The sequence below is a fragment of the Hyaena hyaena genome, unplaced genomic scaffold, assembly GCF_003009895.1.
Source record: "Hyaena hyaena isolate Hyena2069 unplaced genomic scaffold, ASM300989v1 scaffold_63, whole genome shotgun sequence".
NCBI classification, from domain to species: Eukaryota; Metazoa; Chordata; class Mammalia; order Carnivora; family Hyaenidae; genus Hyaena; species Hyaena hyaena.
Window position 1 is genome coordinate 1,225,573 of NW_024080695.1, and position 14,898 is coordinate 1,240,470.

General features: G+C 52.5%; 1 protein-coding gene across 1 annotated transcript in view; it reads left to right on the top strand.

The window, feature by feature from the left end:
- HTT (huntingtin) overlaps positions 1-14,898 on the top strand; it is a 134,606-nt gene that overhangs the window by 77,773 nt on the left and 41,935 nt on the right. Inside the window, exons 34-40 of the mRNA XM_039232151.1 lie at positions 144-199; positions 1,785-1,933; positions 2,955-3,091; positions 4,575-4,691; positions 8,441-8,563; positions 8,843-9,078; positions 10,381-10,523. Of these exons, the coding sequence (XP_039088082.1) occupies positions 144-199; positions 1,785-1,933; positions 2,955-3,091; positions 4,575-4,691; positions 8,441-8,563; positions 8,843-9,078; positions 10,381-10,523 (961 nt within the window). The remainder of the gene's footprint in view (positions 1-143; positions 200-1,784; positions 1,934-2,954; positions 3,092-4,574; positions 4,692-8,440; positions 8,564-8,842; positions 9,079-10,380; positions 10,524-14,898) is intronic.

Consider the following 14,898-nt stretch of genomic DNA (forward strand, 5'->3'; position numbering starts at 1 on the left):
CAGAATACGTCTGAGTTCTTGTATACAAACACATTTAGTTCCTGTCGGGAACTTGTTAAAAACGGACACAACCAAGTAGGAAGAAAAGTAACCGAGTTTGCACATTTTAATTATTGATGTGAAATTTTTATTTTTCTGCATAGGTGTTTATTGGATTTGTGCTGAAGCAGTTCGAATACATTGAAGTAGGCCAGTTCAGGTAACAGCTTCTTGTTCTTTTAGATTTCTTGTCCTTAGTACAGAGTTACATAGAATTTTAGCTTGTCAAGATGAACGCTTACTTGAAAGGATTGTTAAGCATTTTTGTCAAATATTTTAAGCGGGGCTCCGATAAATACACTGTGCATTCTTATTTCTCTTAAGAATTAACGACTGAGTGTCTGAGACTTGTCTAGAAGTGGTTCTGTATCTGGGATTCACAGGTGTCGGTTTTCACACTGCGTCTCAGAGCATTTCATTGTGGTAGCGGGGCGCTGACTGCCTCTCCTCTGCCGGGTCCCTAGCTGTCTTAGGCTTCGGAGAGAAGACGTGTCTTAGTCCCGGCCGTCTTGGGAGAGGGGACACTGTTAGGCACTGGGGGCACTGGCGGCTCTGCCGTGCCGGACAATAAGGCTTGGCGCTTTCTCCTCCGGCACTTACAGGCGTGTGAGCACGATAACCATGCGTTATGATCGTTCAGTCTCTAAACTGCAGGGAACCCTTGAACAGCAGGGGCTCAGGGGGCCGGCCCCGCACACTCAGAAACCCCGTTCAGCCCGGGACACCCCCCCGCCCCCCAGAGCTGATCGCTGGGCCCAGAAGCCTTAGCGATCACGTACATACGCGCTTCACCTGTGCTCGGGGCGCTCTGTGCGCCTGACAGTCCCGTGGGCCAGACACGAGAAGGCTCGCGGGCGCGCATAGAGCTGCCCGTGTTGGGGGAAACCCACGTCTCACAGGCTGCCTTGCCCGGGGCTCTCCTGTCCTCACAGATAGGGACACACGGCGAAGGACGTGTCCCCAGCATCCCTTGCGTCTCGAGACCCAGCACCTCCTTACTCCACTTATGCGACTTCTTGACTATGTGATTGGAGCCGAGTTACTTTTTCTCCTTCGAGTCTCACTTTCTTCAGCTGAAGAGAGAAGGGGCGGGGGGAGAACGAAGAAGATTGTATCTCTGTGTGTCCCGCCCCCTACCCCCGTCCTCCCCTCCCCCTCCTTCCTCTCCTCTCCCCCCTTTCTTCCCTCCTCCCCCCCCCTTCCTCTCCCCTCCTCTCCCCTCATCCTCCCCCGTCATCTCTCCTCATCCTCCCCTCCCCCTTTCCCCTCCTCCTCTCTCCCCCTCACTCCTCCTTTCTCTCCCTCTCTCCTCATCCTCCCCTCCCCCTCCTCTCTTCCTTTTCTCCTCTCTCTCCACTTCCTCCCCTCATTCCCTTCCCCTCTCCCCTCATGCTCGTCTCTCCTCATCCTCCCCTCTCCCCTCCCCCCACTCCCCTTCCTCTCTCTTCATCCTCCCCTCCCCCTTTCTCCCCTTTTCACTCCCCTTCCCTCCCCCTTTCCCCCTCCCCCTCCCCCTCCTCCTCGCTCCCCCCTCACTCCCCCTCTCTCTCCCCTCAGTCTCTCCACCACCCTCTCCTTTGCTTCCCGCCCCTCACTCTCACCACTTGCTCCCCTCCTCTCCCTGGCTCTCTCCCTTTCTCTTTTGCTCTTTCTCAACTTGGAATCATGAGTAATTTCATGTTTACATTGGTTGTGTATCATTAATTTTAAAAGGAATCATCTAAATGCATGTTTTTTTTCCCTAGGGAATCAGAGGCAATTATTCCAAACATCTTTTTCTTCCTGGTATTATTGTCTTACGAGCGCTATCATTCAAAACAGATCATTGGAATCCCTAAAATCATTCAGCTCTGTGACGGCATCATGGCCAGCGGGAGGAAGGCTGTGACACATGGTAACGGGACACCCCTTTCGTGGTGGCCTTCAGTACTGGTGTGCTCGACAGGGCTGGTCTCCATCGCGCCAGCTTCTGACTGTGTCCATGGCTGCTCTGTGTGTGCGTGCGTGCGTGCGTGTGTGGTGCGCATGTGCACATGGTTTAAAGATGCTGCGGAAGGGATCGAGCACATTCTACTGTCGGGAGCTTATAACCGACTGAGGTGAAAATACAAGGAACAGCAGGGCGATGTAAGGCACAGAGCGAGTCTGATACAGATACTCTGGTCTAATTACATGAAACACAGAAAACCTGAGAAATCCGGCTTCTCTACGGACACTGGAGGCAGTGACTTGGCCTTGGAACAGAACCTTCTGTTCTGCCTGGTTCTCTGTAGAGGCTAGTACGCACCACAGGAGACAGTCAGCTGCCCCAGCAGCCTCCTGCACTGGGTTATGAGGCTGTGGTTTTACAGTAAACTTGGGGCACCTGGGCGGCTCTGTCGGTTGAGCGTCTGACTTTGACTCAGGTCACGATCTCATGGTTCATGGGTTTGAGCCCCGCGTCGGGCTCAGTGCTGACAGCTCAGAGCCTGGAACCTGCTTCGGATTCTGTGTCTCCCTCTCTCTCTGCCCCTCCCCGACTTGTGCTGAAAAATAAACATTTTAAAAATTAAAAATAAAGGATAAACTGTAAACCTTCTTTGAACTTTTCGTTATTCTTTATTATTATTTTTCTAATATTTATTTTTGAGGGAGGGAGAGAGGGAGTGCAAGCAAGGGGAGGGGCAGAGAGAGAGGGAGACACAGACTCCACAGCAGGCCCCAGGCTCCTAGCTGTCAGCGCAGAGCCCAGTGTGGGGCTTGAACCCGCAGACCCTGACCTGAGCTGAAGTCAGACGCTTAACCGACCAAGCCTACCAAGGCTACCAAGCGTCTCTAGGGTTTTATTTTTTGGACCTATTTGGGAGGTGTTCATCTCCACCTACAAGTATAAACATTATGTGGTGCCTTCTGAGCCTGTCTTTTTGTGCCCGCAGCCATACCGGCTCTGCAGCCGATAGTCCATGACCTGTTTGTACTGAGAGGGGCCAATAAAGCTGACGCAGGAAAAGAGCTTGAAACCCAGAAAGAGGTGGTGGTGTCCATGCTGCTGAGACTCATCCAGTACCATCAGGTAAGGGGAGTGAGGGGCGCCCAGTGGCCCCGCACCCGCCCTGCAGGGGAAGGGAGACGTGGCCCGTGGCCCGCCGTCCGCCAGTCACGGGGTGTTCCTTTGTGCCACCCTGGGCTCTGGGGCTCAGGAGATGCCAGAGAGCAATACGCTTGCTGGGGCTTGGTCTTTAAAGCCGTGCAGCCACGTCAGGGGATTACCTGCCATCCAGCTGATGGTCACGGGGTCATTCAAAGAAGTCAATATGTGGGAAACACTGTTTTCCAAAATGACCAGAAATCAATTAATTGACATTGACCAAAATGATAGAATTCTAAAAAATGATTTTAAAAATCTTGCATCTAAAGTAATCCAAAGGCTTTATTTGTAAGTCTGTTTACCATATGTTGTTGTAGGTAAGACCAGGGCCTTTTCTTCTGTGCTGGTTGTCATTTTGTGTTCCTTAAGGTGGAGCAGGAATTTCAGGCTGTTCCGGGTGGCCCGCATGCAGAGTGACTTGCTCTTAGCTTGAACGCTTGCCTGGCCCTCAGTGTTTCAGAAGTCTTGTTAGGCTATTGGTCTTTGAATCATAAAGTCATAAGCTTCTCTCGTGGAAACGCTTTCCTTGTGCGTTCTTGTTTCAGTGAATCTCTGTGATGTTTAATGAAACCCCACAATTGCAACGTAAAGTACCAAGCACACTGGGTTGGAGGGAGGCCTAGAGCGGCCTGTCAGCCACACGCACTCGGGGACCTCTTCTGCCTTTCTAGAGGACGGGGTCGGCCAGCCTTGCTGAGGAGAGTTGGCATGGAGCACACGCTCCCCTCCTGGGGGAGAAGGGCCGCCAGGCCCCCGGAGCAGAGAGGCAGCTGTGGAGAGCGGGCCTAGGTGGCGCGTCTCCCTGTGGCGCTCGTGTAGGCCAGGTGACAGCGTCTTCTCTAAACACGCAGGTGACAGGCATTTTCAGTGTCGCAGGCTGTAGGACGTCGGTTCCGACCCCTCATGCCAGCTGCTGTGGACGACGTCTCAGCCCGTGTGGTCATGAAGGGGTATAATGTGTGCCGATAAAACTTTATTTACAAAAACAGGGTTTTAGAGATCTTTGTTCAGAACTGGTGCTCGACCGTGGATACTCTTCTGAAGGCAAGTACCGCTCGGTAGGAGATTCCCTTCGTAAAGAGCACCGAGTTGGAATTAACATACACAAAAGTCATGAGGCATCTGTAGAACAGCTTAGTCAAGGCTGTGTTCGTGTTTTTCCACAAGTTTATATAAATTTGACTTTCTTTTTGTGCCTTTTTTCTGATGGTGAGATGTTGTAAATTCCACAGAAGTACTGCGATGGTGGGAGAGCCCGAGGAGCGTGCAGCTGGGCTGTGCCCTTGGGCTTTCTTCCCGTGTCCCACGTGCCGTGAGTCCCCACGCCAGGGCTGCGTCGGGGGCAGCAGGCCCTCCCCGGGCCTCGCGTGCATCCGCGCCCTGGCGTCTGACCTGCCCGTCCCCGCAGGTGCTGGAGATGTTCATCCTGGTGCTGCAGCAGTGTCACAGGGAGAGCGAGGACAAGTGGAAGCGGCTGTCCCGGCAGGTCGCCGACGTCATCCTCCCGATGCTGGCCAAGCAGCAGGTTTGTGCCCTGTCTGTGTCTGCTGTGCGGTCACTGTGATGCGTGTGTAAGTGGCAGAGGCTCCTCTACGAGGCGGCGCTTGTGACTGGTATTTCACAGATTTGGTTTTCAATCCTTATCAGTGCCTTATCGGTGCCAGTCACAGAGCAGGGATTTTCGTTTATTCTCAGTGACCTTCTCAGGTTGCTGTTGTCTCCTGCTTCATAAGACAACAGAGCGGTCCACAGCTCAGAGCTGTTATGCGGCCCGCCCAGGGGTACACAGCTGGGGCATGCCGGGCTGACTCCAGGGCCGAGGCCTTTCCTGTCTGGTGGCGCCGCCTCCCTCATTCTGCTCACTCGGGCGTTTTATGTGACCTTCACGTGTGTTTTTCCTTATCACTCATAAAGCAGTTCAGCAGTGGTCCGTCGTTCAGTCGGAATGTCTGTAAGCAAACAGTGCGATCAGTTGTTCCCGGGATGGCGGTGGAAGGAGGAGCTGGCTGTGCTGTGCAGAACGGGGCCCCCATCGCACGGGTTTGTGGGCCATGGCTGCCGCCAGGCGTCAGCGGGCAGGATGCCCTGTGCCCACGGCAGCACCTTCGTAAACAGGGTGCCGGGGTGTCCCCTGGAGGCGGCAGGGAGGAAACCGCAGCTGTCGGCAGCGCTCTGGGTGCACTCGGCGACCGTGTCTGTTCACCTTGACCGTCCCCGCCAAGGAAGCAGGCAGTTTGGGTAACGTGCCAGGCTCCTGGCTCCTGGTGGTTGGGGCGAATGTGTCGACATGCTACGGTAGCAGGTGCTGTCTTCAGAGCTTCGGCCCCATTCTCATTTCCCAGGGGACCTGTCATCCTGTCATCCTGTCATCCCGAAGCCACTCAGGAGGGACAGAGTCTTGGCTTCTGAGGATACTGATTATGGCAGTTTTAATAAGTTGGGGAATGAGATGTCTTAACGTGGTCCTGGATTCCGTGCCCGTGGACCTGTGTCTAGAATAATAGTCCAGGTCTTTCTTCCACCCACTTACTTGCCACACACACAGCCTGAGGGAGGTGGAGGCTGAAGGCTGGGACACCTGGTGAACGTGCGCCGTGAACCGTGTGAGAGCACGTCTGTGAGACGCTGCCGAGTGCCCGCCGGGCGGCTGAGCGCAGGTGCGCCTTCCCCGTGGACGTGCAGGGGCCCTCGGCCCCCGCCGCAGACCCGGCGTGAGCAGCGCCCGTGGAGAGGCTGCCCTCTCGGAGTGACGGTTTTATTGGCTGGAGCTGGAGGTGACAGACAACAGGAAGTAGTCACATGTGTAAAACCAGATGACAGCAGGGACTGGAGGCAAGGCCGAGGAGAGAGGAGAGGTTGCGGCAGGGCTACGTTGCTAAGTTTGTGTGGACTTGACCGGGTTAGAGCTCTCTAGGCTGGTCAGCGGTGCAGAGCCTGAGGTGGGAGCCTGCCCAGTGGGTTCACAGAACATCGAGAGGCTTATGGGTGGAAGAGAGCGGCCGTGGGGAGCGGGGAGGGCAGCGAGGGCCTGGGCGTTGGGGAGGGCCCCTTGGGCCTGGGGAGGCCTGTAGAGGGTGGCCTGGTGTGATTTGAGAGCTGAGGACGGCCTCAGGGTGGGCGTGCACGCAGAGCAGGGGACCTGCATGAGGCACGGGGTGGCGTGCACCGGGAGGGGGACCGTGTGGCAAGCAGTAGCCGCCTGCCAGACGCAGCGTGAAAGCAGAACCAGTAAGCTTTGCTCGCGGCTTCCGTGCCGGTGTGAGGAGGGAGGCGCCCTGTCTTCCCCACGGGCGGGGGGTGCCCAGGTCGGGGGGAGGACCCACTTTGGATGTGTGCAGCCGGCACGCCCAAGGGCACCCAGGGAGCCAAGGTGGGCACTTGGATGTCTGAGTCTGCCGTTGTCAAGACGCAGCTGGGAAGCGGGTGAACGTCGGGATGGGAAGAGGTCACCGTGGGAGCTGGTCCCAGGTAGATGGGGGCAAGGAGAAGGCTGAGCTCTGAGCTTAGGGGCTGGAGGTGAGGATGAGTCTGCGGAGGAGGTGGAGGGAGGGGGGACATTGTTAAAGCCAAGGAAGGAAGGCATTTTGTGGGGAAGAGAGGGCTGAGCAGGCAAGCTGGAAGCTGACCCTGCATTTAGGAGCCTGGAGCCCACCGGGGAGCGGACGAGGGGCGTGGGGGGTGCCGACGCGTGGCTCAGGTGTGAGCGTGAGGCCTGGGAAGGAAGCTGAGAAGGAACAGGTTGGGGGGGGCGGCCAGAGGCGGAGGGAACGCTCAGGGTTCACTGGGGGCAGAGACGGAGGGGAGGATCGCCCCCACAGCACTCACTGGGGTCACCTGCTGTGGGCACACGTGCTCCTCCTGGGGACCTAGAAGAACCGGGGCTGGAGGGGCAGGTGCAGGCCCAGGGGGGAGAAACGGGCGAGCACAGGCTCTCGGGATGGTTTCCTCACTGAGGGGGACACATAGGCGCGTGAGAAACACACCATGTTTCCTGGGTGTGGACACGCTCTTAGCAATGATGTCAGGAAGGCGGCGGCTGAACACGTTATGGTAGAACCTTAGGTTGGAATATTTTGCATCTGTTAAAAATGTCAGATTTTTTTTTTTTATGTTTATTTTTGAGACAGAGAGAGAGACAGAGTGTGAGCAGGGGAGAGGCAGAGAGAGAGGGAGACACAGAACCTGAAGCAGGTTCCAGGCTCTGAGCTGTCAGCACAGAGCCAGATGTGGGCCTCGAACCTACAAACTGAGATCATGACCTGAGCCATAGTCGGACGCTTAACTGACTGAGCTACCCAGGCTCCCCTCCATTGTGTTTTTAAGAAAAAAAAAAGAGAGTTGAAAACAACTTAAAACTGTGTGTGTGTGTGTGTGTGTGTGTGTGTGTGTGTGTGTGTGTGAGAGAGAGAGAGAGAGAGAGAGAGAGAGAGAGAGAGAGAGAGAGAGAGAGAGAGTGATTATAGGAAATGGGGAAAGTTCAAGAGTCTGTACAGTTGACCCCAGGAAAACAAGGTTTGAACTGCACAGGTCCACTTCCCTGTGGATGCTTTTCCCCAAGTACAGGGCGGTACTACAGACATATTTCGTCTTCCTTATGATTTTCTTAATAACATTTTGTCTTCTTTAGCTCCCAGTGTTGTGAGAACACATAATACACGTACACAGTACGTGTCACTCACTGTGTCACTGGCTAGGCTTTTGGTCAGCAGTAGGCTGTTAGTAGGGGGAGTCAGAAGTTACACATGAATTTTCAACTGTGTGTGTGTTGGGGGGGTGCATTCGGCCCCCGTGGTGTTCACAAGTTAACCGTCCGCCAACCTGTTAATACTCATCGTAACCGGCCCAGTAGGGATGGGGTGCAGGGAAGGCAAAGAAGGCAAGAATGTGGTTGACACCCCACTTAGGTACATGATGTGTGTACGGAGAGCTGCGTTAGGGACTCATCCCAGAACGTGCCAGGGGATCATCCCAGCTGGTGCAGTTCCAGCTGGTTTTTTTATACTTTTCAGCTATTTGGATTCTTAGAGAAAACAAACATTGTTGACATAGTAAAATCTAAATGAGAAGATTTCCCTTGCAGAAAACCTTTTGCAGCCACAGCACTCTAAAGGTTGTTTGCTCGCTTCACTGCTAACGTGAAGATGCATTCAAATGCAGGGCTGCTGCTGATGGGACGGTCAAGGTCATTTGACCTTGAGGTACCTAACTTGAAGTAGAAATGTTAACATTTTTGTTGGCTTACGGGAAAATCTTTATGATGTTTGATTGCAACAGATGCACATCGATTCTCATGAAGCCCTTGGTGTCCTGAATACTTTATTTGAGATTCTGGCCCCTTCTTCCCTCCGTCCCGTGGACATGCTTTTACGGAGTATGTTTGTCACTCCAGACACAATGGTGAGTGTCCCGCGTCGTGACGGTGTCTCGGCTTCATCACCTTGTGGTGCGGCGGTTCGTCAGCTGCCTTAGGGCCCTGCTGGGGCTGAGAATTTGCATTGTAAACCAATTCCCAGATGGCATTGATGCTGCTTATCTGGGACCACACTTTTGAACTAATGACAATATATTGGCTTTCTTGATAGAATGGTAAAACAGGGGTCATTTTCATTCATGAAACTGGCAGTTAGGAAAAATTTAATTCTCTTTTTACTTTATATCGTATGCTCTTTCTTTCAGGCACCCGTGAGCACTGTTCAGCTGTGGATATCAGGAATCCTGGCCATTTTGAGGGTTCTCATCTCCCAGTCCACTGAGGACATTGTTCTTTCTCGTATCCAGGAGCTCTCCTTCTCTCCGTATTTAATCTCCTGTCCAATAATTAATAGGCTAAGAGAGGGGGACAGTACTTTGACACCGGAAGAACACAGTGAAGGGACACAAATGAAGAGCCTGCCGGAAGAAACATTCTCAAGGTATGCTCTCTTTCTGCGCCTTTGAGCAGCCCGTGGCCTGCGGCCCGTCCGTAAGTCTGCAGTCACTCCCGGTGTCGCTTCAGCGCCGCGAGTGGGGCAAAGAGGTCTGTGTGTGTGCTTGCTCTGCCCGACGTGCCTCACCTGTGGCCCCGGGTCCGTGTCTGTCCTGCAGCTCTGTCACATCGCGTCTGGCGTCCTCGTTAAAGACCACACAGTGGCTCACCCTGGCAGTGGGGGCTGAGGGCGGCATGCCCTCTGTGCTGAAGGGAATTTAAAAAATCTAAGAAGACCCGCTAAAAGTCTGTCTCCTTTGTATTCTCATGCGTGTTGGCCGTTGTAAGCAGTCAGTACTAAATCCTCCTTCCCGCCAGCGTGGCCGTTCCCACTGCACTCCCCTGGCTGTGCTTGTGGCGTCAGATCGTGTCTGCCCTTGCAGATTCTTTGGAACCTCCTTGAGGCAGTGACCACAAGTCAGGCCCAGTAAATGCTTGTTGCGTAGACGGGCCTGCAGCCACCATTTCTACATCCCGGGTGTGCTCAGTAGGGTAGAGCTGGCGAGATGTCCTGGGAGCGAGCTTTGTGCTGACGTGCTCCTTCTAGGCAGGTCATCCGTGTAGCTGCCCCTTGATTGGTCCTCATTGGAGATGCTTGTGTGTTTGTGGAGGTAAATCCAGTAAACCTGCTTGACACCCTCTTGTTTTCAAGTTCAACAAGGTGGCCCATGGCTCCCTCTGCTACATTTAAGCAGGTGGCTAAAGTGGATCCAAAACATTAAATTCCTATAATGGATTGTCAGCTTCTGTTTCTGTGACGCTTTATGGTTTGCAAAGCTTTAAAGAAACACTGCATATCAGGGCGCCTGGGTGGCTTAGTCGGTTGAGTGTTCTACTTCGGCTCAGGTCATGATCTCACAGTTCATGAGTTTGAGCCCCGCGTCGGGTTCTGTGCTGACAGCTCAGAACCTGGAGCCTGCTTCGGATTCTGTGTCTCCCTCTCTCTCTGCACCTCCTCTGCTTATGCTGTCTCTTTCTGGCTCTCAGAAATAAATATATTAAGAAAAACAAAACGCCAAATGTCGTTTTAGCCTTTTAACAGTCCTGAAGTGATATCTTTACTGCTATCTCACAAGTGAGGGAGGTGATGTGCAGAGAGAGAAAGTGAGTTGATCCAAAGGGATGGTACTAAATGCTACACTTTGTTCACTTCACTTATATCTTTATTCCACCCGTGTCTACCATCTGTCACATGAGTGCTCTGTAACAGTCACCTAATTCACCATCATATTTTTCCCTTTCTTTGAAGATTTCTGCTACAACTGGTTGGCATTCTTTTGGAGGATATTGTTACAAAGCAGCTCAGAGTGGAAATGAGTGAACAGCAACATACGTTCTATTGCCAAGAACTGGGCACGCTGCTCATGTGTCTCATCCACATCTTCAAGTCGGGTAGGTGCCTCAGACTGAGCTGCATAGAGCATCTGTGCGGTCTCTGTCCTGTACTGTGCACTCTCAGAGGTGGGAACTTGGTGCCCAGTGCAAGCTCTGCCCTGCTCACTGTGCATTAGAAAATGTGTTGTTGGTGAAAAGAGTAAACCTGAGGGCTTCCTTCTCTTTTAAAGATTTGGAGGCCCAAGATCTTTTTGTACCTTTATATACGGTTGTGGAGATAAAAGGATAGTGACCTGAAGAAAGAAGTCACAGATGGCAGCCATGCAGCTTGCATAGGAAGCAGCTGATCTGCATTTGGACAGTCAGTGTTTTCTAAGACGAAATGAGTGTTTTCAAGAAGAATGCCCTGGTTTAGATTGAATGAGTGAGAGGCTGGAAGACTTTAGTTATGGGGTACAGCCATAGATTTCTTCTCTTAGCAGGAAAAATGAGAGGCAGTTCTAATCTCTAGGAAAAACAAATAACATGACCAAGGACGTATAGAAAGAAATGTCATTCTTTTAGGTTCCTTAGCTTTGTTGGGAACTATATTTACGTAATCATGATATAAATTTTGTTTGAGTTTTCAGTTTTATTTATTTTGTAAATAGTTTACTGTCAAGTTGTTTTCCATATAACACCCAGTGCTCATCCCCACAAGTGCCCTCCTCCATGCTAGTTTTATAATCAAAGTATGAATAAACATTGAAAAGTTACTTGTAACTGTAGTTTCAGAACAGAATGAAAATGTGTTAATTTCTGAGGAAAATAAAAGAGAAGCTAACTTAATTTGGGAGCAAAAGGTAGAAGAAGCAGTAGAGGATGGAAGGGTCACTAATGTCATCTTGCATTGTTGGGGTTTATATAATCATATCTAAAGTTGACCCAATCTTGCACAGAGAGTCGTGACACCGAGGCTTTTTTTTTTTTTCGAGGAAGCAACTTTATTCCTGCCGGCACTGCTCAGTTGCGTTCGTACCCAAAGAACTGAGCCCCAAACACCATGTGGTGTAGTTTTTTATATATTTTTTTATTTCTTTGTCTCTTGTATACAATAACACATAAACAGATAGTCTGACTAACTGCTTTCCTGTTACAAGGTCATGAGGGATGTTGTCACTTACTTGTGTAGTCAGGTTGTCTTGATGTTTGATTTCTTTCCTTAAGGAGAGGACCCTACCACACAGCAAGGGATGCCTGGGTGGCTCAGTCAGTTGAGCGTCTGACTCTTGGTTTAGGCTCAGGTCATGATCTCACGGTTTGGGAGTTCGAGCCCCGCCTCAGGCTCTGTGCTGGCAGCGAAGAACCTGCTTGGGATTCTCTCACTCCCTCTCTCTGTCCCTTCCCCACTCATTCTGTCTGTCTCTCACAAATAAATAAACGTTTAAAAAATTATAAAGCTGACACAACAAAAAATAATAGAGGCTAAGGAGGCAATAGAACTAAAACTGTGATAACTTGAATTGATAGGTCACGTGAGTGAGCTGCATCTCCTCTCTAGTCGAGAGAGTCTCTAACCACTACCCAGCATGACTCAGCAGATCAGCAGTGCCAGTGGCCGGGGCAGGACGCCTTCCGACGCTGCGGCAAGAGAAGCAATTACTGGTCTGAGGTCCTGGAAGTATAGGGGTCACTGTTCTCTTTAGGAACGAGCACCTCAGGCGTTTGAATTCTGTTGTCATGTTGAGTATTGCCACACTTCGGCTCTGATTGCTGTGTCGCCTCTGTCCTTCAATGGGCTTCTTCCCCGTGGCCGGAAGGAGAGCCTCTGGCCACCTGTGGTCTCAGCCCCGGCATGATCCTGTGCGTGTGAGTGTGTGAGCCTCCAGTGTGCTGGCCCTCACGGACAGGTGACAGGTTGGGCAGTGTTCATCGAGAGGGAGCGAGGATTACTTCCTGACAGGAAGGCCAGAGGAGTAGACAGTCGATGGTCTGCTATGAGCAGTTAAGCACGTCGAGTGGAATATTGGAGGCAAGTGTGAGACGTAGAGACAGAAGACAACAAGCGGTTGCCTGAAGGTGACGGGGCAGGGCACTCGTAAGGTCAGCGCCCCTCTCTGTTACTGGGTGTTTAAGTTGTGTGCATGTGACTTTAGTACAGATTAAAACACGCACATCGTGTACACACGTCAGAGCAAGAGGCAGCTGTCCTTTTCCGCCTTTCTTCATCTGGCAAGGACGTGCCCAGTCCACCGGCCCGGGCTGTGCTCTGGGTGCGTGGTGGTCAGCCAGGCGATGTGGCTCTCGCAGTCCGGTGGGGAGGACAGTGCACAGAGAAGCAGCAGTCTGGCTGTTTCCGGGGAAGGACGCAGGCAGTGTGGTGATAGGCAAAGGCGGGGTGAGGAGGGAGGGCGGGGTCTGGGATCTGTTCGGCTGAGGCCTGAAGGCCCCTGGGAGCACATGGGCAAGGGTCAGAGCGTGACTGGGCAGGCAGGTGGGGGCTGGGGTCGCGGAGAAGGAGGCGTCTTTGTGGCTGTCGCCCGCGGACACTGGCATGGCCGGCACTGAATTTTCCAACAGACTCGAGTTTCAAGCCCTCTTCATTTTAACTAATGTTGAAAGAATTTTTGTTTTGAAGATCTTTGGATTTATGTGTCACTGACGCACTGTAATAAGTTGAGAAAATAATTATGTCATGTGAATAATAGGTCATTTTTAGCATGTTGGTCATTTTGATAATTTGGCCATCGGCTGGTTTGGGTCTGATCCCAGGACACCAGTTCATCTCTGAATGCTGCTTTCTAACCCTTTTGGGACAAGAGTGACCTGTTCTGTGTCCTTCTGCACGTCACATGGAGTTCTGTGCCATTCAGGGTGTGCGGCAGCTTGCCGCTCTCACTTCCTGCTCTTCTCTTCTCACTGGTCCACTGCAGGGCCGCCTAGAGTGCTTCCTGCATTGCGGGAACATTCCGTGTGCACTGATCCACTTGCCTCCAGCCGCGTGTGGCTTTTGGGCACTTGAAATGTGGCTAGTGGGTTTAAGGAGCTGTTTTTCATTTTATTTAATTTAAATTGACTTAAGCTTGAAGAGCCCCAAGTGGCTCGTGGCTGCTCTACCAGGACAGGGAGTGGGGGGACTTGGTGCCAGGCACGTGGACTTTGCTGCCTTATCTTCGGAGGCTGTTCATTGGTTCAGTGTTTGCAAGTAAGGTGTCTGTGAATATAAATGTCTCTTTCCGTCTTGTTTACTTTGTGTTTCTTTTAAAGATCCTGGGGGACAGAATTACCATGGTTGGTTTTGAGATGGAGTTTAAGTAAGCCATCGTGTACTTTTATATAAATAGGGTGCACTTCGCACAGAGTTGGTAATTTTTATTTATGCTTTGCTTAAACAAAGGCAGTGAATTCCACTCCTCCACTAAAAATGGAGACTTTCAAATTTGTCCCTTTCAGGTATTATTTCTCAAAATAGGAACTAGTCTGAATAATGGCCTTGACTTCTGACTCCAGTCCCTTAGGGAAGGGGATATGAATCCAAAATCGTTTGCCTATTTCAGATTCAATCCAACATAAACACAATAGCCCAGAAATACACCTGGTCTCCTATGAACCTGGGTAACTAACACCCTGTCCTCTCCGCCGAGATGAGCCAGTTAGAAGCAGGTGGCAGGACGCAAGGCACGGGCCGAGGCCTGGGTTGAAGCCCTCTGGCCAGTGGCCATAGTCAGTCCAGGCTGCTCACTGTGTTGGAGTCCAAGTCCGCATCGCGCGCCCTTCCCCACCGAGGTCCAGATGCCCGCCCCACCAAGGGCAGCAGTGGGCGATAGAGCCGTTCCCAACCCTCCTGGAAGCAGGGCCGGGGGTGGCGAAAGGCGGGCACCGCATGCTCGCTTCCCTCCTTCCGGGCAGAGTGGGAAGGCTGGCAGAGCTCCTTCGCGGTGCTTCCGGAAGGGTCAGTGTTGCCCCCCGCATGCAGGAAGGCTGGAAGGGGGAGAACATGGTTCCTACCACAGTAACAACATGGACACTGATCCAGTCACACTCTGCAGTGAGGTGGGGCCTGCGGAGGGTCGCTCTGCACGACCATGGGCTGCGGGGGTGCGGCGGTGCCCCATCCATCCTTAGCGCGGCTCTGCGAGACCTCCCCTTTTTACTGAGGAGAGAGCTGAGGCCCCAAAAGGGCGTATGGTAAAACCCAGAATGAAAACCCCACCCAGTTTTTTCCAGCCCTTCGTCCTCTCTGACACTGAACTGCCTGGGTCGCCGATGGCCTATCCCACCCCCCGGGAGTCCAGTGACGCAAGAGCCCCTGCCTCCCCAGCCTGCTTCTCCCACCCGCCCCAGCCCTGCCTGCAGGGCTCCTGGACCGACCTCAGCTCCGGGGGACAGGACAAGGGGAGCCTGCCCTGTGCACAGCCTCCGGGTGCCCTCCTGCCCCAGGGTGCCCTTCAGT